General features: G+C 40.9%; 1 protein-coding gene across 2 annotated transcripts; it reads right to left on the bottom strand.

Annotated features, from left to right (window-relative positions):
* Positions 1-1,462: 1,462 nt before the first annotated feature.
* On the bottom strand, positions 1,463-6,682 carry LOC115144932 (uncharacterized). 2 transcript variants are annotated; one of them, XM_029686085.2, is made up of 5 exons: positions 5,797-6,682; positions 4,413-4,796; positions 4,208-4,246; positions 2,368-2,511; positions 1,463-1,806 (listed from the first exon to the last, which is right to left on the bottom strand). In XM_029686085.2, exons 1-5 carry the CDS (start codon positions 5,837-5,839, stop codon positions 1,478-1,480), a joined length of 939 nt encoding a protein of 312 aa, XP_029541945.1. In that variant the 5' UTR covers positions 5,840-6,682; the 3' UTR covers positions 1,463-1,477. The 2 variants fall into 2 exon arrangements, with proteins under 2 accessions (XP_029541945.1, XP_029541944.1); XM_029686084.2 differs by having other exon boundaries at positions 1,463-1,860.
* Between the last annotated feature and the right edge of the window lie 112 nt (positions 6,683-6,794).

Here is a 6,794-nt window from a genome sequence, read left to right on the forward strand (position 1 = left end):
ACTGCAGATACTTTCTTCAAATTCATTATTTTACACTATCTTATCACAGCACTGGCAAACCATGGTTGACCAACTCCCTGACCAAAATGGCTGACCTTTATTCCATCATAAATATTTTATCCCATCATTAAAAATTTCATGAACATTCTAGTATTCTAATTTCTAATTCAATGTGCTTTTCTATTTTTGAATGTTGAACATTGATTGACAGATACATTGTATTTGTTCTGTAGAGAAGGCCCATGGAGTTGATGGAAGAATCCTTTAATTCATGGCCACTTGCTCAGCTGGGCCAGGGGCGCTTTAATTTGTTCAGGTGGAAATGGCCGACAGATCTCAACTTCATAAAAGGAGGAAATCGCCATCGCCCGATCTCGTTGCTTTCTCTTCCTTAGCTCCGTCTAATCCAGACGGTCTCTGCGTCCATGAATCCACCACAGACTACCCAGTAAATATAACATTTTATGGTTAAATTGAATTCCTGCCTCAGTCTCATCCTTTCCTGTCACCTGACCTGTGACCACCTGTTCAGTCATCCTACCTGTCCAGCTACCCACTCAGATTCCACTAATCTTTCATGTTCATTTGACTGAAAATGTTGGCACTGTTATCTAAGCAATAAGGTCTGAGTGGGTGTGATATTTGGCCAATATACCACGGCTAAGGGCTGTTCTTATACACAACGCAACGTGGAGTGCCTGGACACAGCTATTAGTCATGGTATATTGGCCAATAACACAAACCCCCGAGGTGCCTATTGCTATTATAAACTGGTTACCAACATAATTAGAGCATAAAAATACATTTTTGTCATACCCATGGTATACAGTCTGATATACTACGACTTTCAGCCAATTAGCATTCAGGGATCGAACCACCCAGTTTATAATTGGGATTATAACATTTGAACTGGTTGTCTGGTAGACTATCATTTTAAAGACATTGTCTAAAATGAACTTGATGTATGTATCTGATTTTGTGTAAATTTATAGCACAATTGCCAGTCACATACTTTATTGGTTCACAATTTTTGCACTACCATTACAAGAAAAGATTGAAATATGGAATTTTATGAATGCACTATAAACAACTATAGATGTGTTTCAAGCCCAATATGTTTTGCTCAAAGTCGTTTTTACAAAGGCTACCTATACAAATTACCTTCCAGAAAATAGCACTTATTTTCCTTATTACTAAATGATGCTTTACTGAACTGGGGTAACTTTTTAAATGACCCTGAGAATAATATTTAGACAACGATAATTTATCCTAATTTAGTAGGCTACCATAGCATGCCATCTGCTGGAAAATTAATTAACAGCAACCAAAAACAATACTGAAGTGATAGCTCTGTAAGATAGGACCAGAAGTGTAGTTGCACTACACTTACAGGATTAAAGTACTTGCTGAGATAGTTTGATTTGTTGGAAGATTCAGGATAGGAAATATGAATCATAAAATGTCAAGGTTATAAGATTTATTTGCTGTCTTGGGCCCTGGATGGAGTTGGGGTCCTGAGGTCATGTGCCCTGGCAGGAGTTGGAAGATGTTGGCCATCATGGGCTCTAGGTGGATTCGGGGTCTCGGTGAGGGGTTTGTTGTTAAGGGCCCTGAGTGGAGTTGAGATCTCGGTGAGGTGTTTGTTGTCATTTGCCCTGCGTGGAATTGGGATCCTGATGTGTTTGTTGTCATGGATTCTGGCTGGAGTTGGGATCCTGATGTGTTTGTTGTCGTGGGTTCTGGCTGGAGCTGGGGTCCTGATATATTTTGAAGTGGGAGAAATCTTCTGTTTGTCCATCTGTAGTCCTGGACGCGGAGAGGGTTGTTTTATTGCAGGCATATTGGTATAGATAGGATTCTCTAGAAACACACAAGAAAAACTAAACAATTTACTCCACAATAATTGTCACAGAAACAATTACATCAGCCTGAACTCCCAAGAAGGTCGTACACTGGGCAGAAAGGACAAGGCACAGATGAGAAGCTGCAAAGAAAGAGGCTGTAACCACATGGAATCTGATGTACACCGCCACATGTCATTTTCTGAGCTGTTAACCACATCACCTGCTCTCTCATTCAGCACACTCTCAGTCCTGTCTTTCAGCATACGAGCTGCTCTATAAATGAGTGCACAGGGCTTGCTGTTTTTCACTGCTTTCTCACTCTCTCAGCGCTATGCTATTTATCTTTATTACAGAGCTTTCTTTCATTTTCTTTTGTCTGTTTCATATGCTTCGATCGTCCTCTACCTCTACAAACTGCTCTTCTCTGCCATAGAATGTCACAAGATCTGGTTTAAGATCAATACAGCTAAAAGTATGTATACTACTGGCTAAATACATTTTTATAGCACAAACATCTTTGTACCTCTTTGTATTATGCTTCTCCTTCGTTGTAGTAAGATCCAGATGACCACTAGCAGTGAAACCAGTATGGCACTTGCTGCTCCCACTGCTACCCACAGCTTCCAGCCTAGAAGCAAACCCGCATTGGAGTGGGTAGACCGAGTTACTGGTTGGAGGGAGATCAAGGGGAAAATGTCATTGATTTCTTCAAAGAGACACTTTTATTTATTTTGTAAACAGTTATAAAAAGTATGGAAATCAACATTGTCATTTTGAAAAATATTGATACAACCACACATGCATGCAGGCACACACGTACTGTACACGCGGACAAACATATATGCACTACCAGTCAAAAGTTTGGATATTTTTACTATTTTCTAAATTGTAAAATAATAGTAAAGACAACAAAACTATGAAATTACACACATGGAATCATGTAGTAACCAAACAAGTGTTCAAAGTAGCCACCCTTTGCCTTGATGACAGCTTTGCACACTCTTGGCATTCTCTCAACCAGCTTCATGAGATAGTCACGTGGAACGCTTTACAATTAACAGGTGTGCCTTGTTAAAAGTTCATGGAATTTCTTTCCTTCTTAATGCATTTGAGCCAATCAGTTGTGTTGTGACAAGGTAGGGGTGGTATACAGCCTTATTTGGTAAAAGACCAAGTCCATATTATGACAAGAACAGCTCAAATAAGCAAAGGAAAACGACTGTCCATCATTACTTTAAGACATGAAGGTCAGTCAATACGGAACATTTCAAGAACTTTGAAAGTTTCTTCAAGTGCAGTCACAAAAACCACCAAGCGCTCTCATGAGGACCACCACAGGAAAGGAAGATCCAGAGTTACCTCTGCTGCAAAGGATACATTCATTAGAGTTAACTGCACCTCAGAAATTGCAGCCCAAATAAATGCTTCACAGAGTTCAAGTAACAGGCACATCTCAACATCAACTTTTCAGAGGAGACTGCGTGAATCAGGCCTTCATGGTCGAATTGCTGCAAAGAAACCACTAATAAAGGACACCAATAAGAAGAAGAGACTTGCTTGGGCCAAGAAACACTAGCAACAGGCATTAGACCAGAGGAAATCTGTCTATTGATGTGATGAGTCAAAATTTGAGGTTTTTGGTTCCAACCTCTGTGTCTTTGTGAGACGCAGAGTAGGTGAATGGATGATATCCACATGTGGTTCCCACCGTGAAGCATGGAGGAGGAGATGAGATCGTGCTTTGCTGATGACACTGTCAGTCATTTATTTAGAATTCAAGGCACACTTAACCAGCATGGCTACCACAGCATTCTGCAGCAATACGCCATCCCATCTGGTTTGCGCTTAGTGGGACTATCATTTGTTTTTCAACAGGACAATGACCCAACACACTTCCAGGCTGTGTAAGGGCTATTTGACCAAGAAGGAGAGTGATGAAGTGCTGCATCAGATGACCTGGCCTCCACAATCACCCGACCTCAACCCAATTGAGATGGTTTGGGATGAGTTGGACGGCAGAGTGAAGGAAAAGCAGCAAACAAGTGCTCAGCATATATAGGAACTCCTTCAAGACCGTTGGGAAAGCATTCCAGGTGAAGCTGGTTGAGGGAATGCCAAGAGTGTGCAAAGCTGTCATCAAGGCAAAGGGGGTGGCTATGTTGAAGAATCTAAAACATATTTTGATTTGTTTAACACTTTTTTTGGTTACTACATGATCCCATATGTGTTATTTCATTAGTTTTGATGTCTTCACTATTATTCTACACTTAACTCTAATTGCTCCTGTAATTTGCTCTGAATAAGAGCATCTGCTAAATGTCTAAAATGTAGAGAATGTCAATGGTTGAAGTTTGAGGATTTACCTGTCATCAATGGAGGGGTACCTTCTGTCGTCTTGCCAGCTGCATTATAAAGAACACAACGAGTTAAAAATATATACTGTATATTAGCAGTGCTGCCAATGATGCTACTATTGTATGATAAATATTACCATTATAACCACAGTGCATAAATGTATATGCTGAAGGGAGGAGGATGTATCAGATGAAAATGTTATTTTGTACTTACTAATAATAACTTGAGTTTCATTGCTGTTACTGTTTCTAAGGTAAGGGATATCTGCCAAAACCTGGCAGAAGTACCACCCACTGTCATTGTACCGGACATCTCTCACAGTCAGTCTGGACCAAGCTCTCCCAGACTCCTGAAGGACATGACCTCCATCGTTCTGCTCCACAGTCTTGTTGACCGATATCTTATGGGAGGAAAGTTGACTGGAACTAGAATCACCGCATGATTGGTTTATGTTGAAATACCACCTCACCCAGGCACTAGTCTGGGGCTCAAAACTGCAGATGAGGATCAGAGAGGAACCAAGAGGAGCTTCCACTGTCCTTTGGGGTGGTTCCGTGATCACAGCGCTGAGAGCAGACGTCACTGTTGCCATGAGTGCTAAGGGGGAGGGTAATATAAAACACAAGCGATTTGTTTGTTTTTTTAGAAACAAAGAGAAGTTCAATGAATTCAGACAAGGGGAAAAGCAGAGTAAGACAATGGAGAACCATAATTGCATCATGTTGCACATGCAATAACTGAACATACACAGTGTACAAAACCCAAGGAACATCTTCCTTATATTGAGTTGCACCCCCTTTTGCCCTCAGAACAGCCTCAATTCGTCGGGGCATGGCTTCTACAAGGTATCGAAAGCATTCCGCAGGGATGCTGGCCCATGTTGACTCCAGTGCTTCCCACAGTTGTGTCAAGTTGGCTGGATGTCCTTTGGGTGGTGGACCATTCTTGATACACTCGGGAAACTGTGAAAAACTCAGCAATGTTGCAGTTCTTGACACACACAACCCGGTGCGCCTGGCATCTACTACCATACCCCGTTCAAAGGCACTTACATTACATTATGTCTTGCCCATTCACCCTCTGAATGGCACACATGCACAATCCATGTCTTAAGGCTTAAATATCCTTCTTTAACCTGTCTTCTCCCCTTCATCTACACTGATTGAAGTGGATTTAACAAGTGACATCAATAAGAGATCATAGCTTTCACCTGGATTCACCTGGTCAGTGTATGTCATGGAAAGAGCAGGTGTTCCGAATGTTTTGTTCACCCCATGTACAGTACAGTACTTTTATTGGGGACCTGTTTGTCCAATGTTGTCACTCAAATGCGCAAACCATATGTGTCAGTATACAGTTAAGACCTCTTATTCACCCTTCCACGAGACCTACATTGTAATAGTATTGCTTTTATTATGAAGGCATCTTCACAATAGGAGGTCAAACAGACATGTGCATGCAGTTTGTCAGTCAGTATACAACCCAATGAAAATCAAGGGGCTGTGAAAAATGCAATTCCAAAAAGCAAATGCAAATATTTTCATGGTTATATTGTTTAACCATGTATGTGTTGTATAGCAAGAAATAGTAACCCTACCTATAAGAAACAGCAAGTTGATCACTTTGTTCCAGATGTCCATTTCATGGGCTCAAAGGTTGGCTTCTCACTCTGTCTTCCTGCACATCATAGCAACAGTACCTTCCTGAGTGAGATGAGGAAGGACTCTATCTGTGGGTGGAAGGAGGTGCATACCATTTACCGTATTCTGAAACCAGACATAAGGGGTGAGGTGTGGCGGCTGCACAAATAACTACAAAGACTGGTAGACTACATACATAAAAACTTCTGCTGTGCTAAAAGTTGTTCTGCAGTCACAGGTGTCCTCAGAGGTTGGTACTTTGTGCACTGTAGTGTAAGGGCATATGCCACCTCTCAATGAGTAAGTCTGTGTGGTCAAATTGTAAATGTGGCTCAGAGAAATTGAAGGGGCTTCGAGAGCTTGTGGGTTTTGGTCCAAATGTGTTAACACACTTTGTCACTACAGTCAACTTTACGAGAAAATATGTGTGACTTCCTGTGGCAAAACAATAGAAAGCTCTAAAGTTTATGATGAAAGTTGTTTATATAGCAGCATGACAAATTAAGTAATGCAAGTAGTAAAGTAAAGTTAACCCAGAATGGGTAGAATGTGATACTACCTTAACATTGATAGACACATTTTGTCTTTTACTTTTTGTGGTAGGAAGAAGAAAGGGGTCAACCACATACAGCTCACTGTGCAAAACAGTGGGGGCTGCTGAGGGAAGGACTGCTCATAATAATGGCTGGAATGGAGCAAATGGAATGGCATCAAACACATAGAAACCATGTGTTTGATACAATTCCACTCCAGACTTTACCACGAGCCCGTCCACCTGAATTAAGGTGCAACCAAACTCCCGTGGCTCAAAAATAGTTTGAATCATCGTTGTTTCCATGTCATTTCAACAACACAAATTAAATGTTATGAAGTTGAAGCAACAAGGAAAACTGATTGGATTTGCAAAAAGTCATCAAGGGAGTTTCGTCTTTTTTTCACCTAACTTTCAACATAA

The sequence above is a fragment of the Oncorhynchus nerka genome, linkage group LG17 (genome assembly GCF_034236695.1).
Source record: "Oncorhynchus nerka isolate Pitt River linkage group LG17, Oner_Uvic_2.0, whole genome shotgun sequence".
NCBI lineage: Eukaryota > Metazoa > Chordata > Actinopteri > Salmoniformes > Salmonidae > Oncorhynchus > Oncorhynchus nerka.

Excerpts from the sequence above, each read along its gene's own strand:
- LOC115144932 (XM_029686084.2), bottom strand. The coding sequence starts at position 5,839 with ATGGACATCTGGAACAAAGTGATCAACTTGCTGTTTCTTATAG. Across the intron at positions 2,512-4,207 it reads TACCCCTCCATTGATGACAG|TAACTCGGTCTACCCACTCC; the intron begins GTAAATCCTCAA and ends CCCTCCAACCAG. Across the intron at positions 1,861-2,367 it reads GAGAAGCATAATACAAAGAG|AGAATCCTATCTATACCAAT; the intron begins GTACAAAGATGT and ends GTGTGTTTCTAG.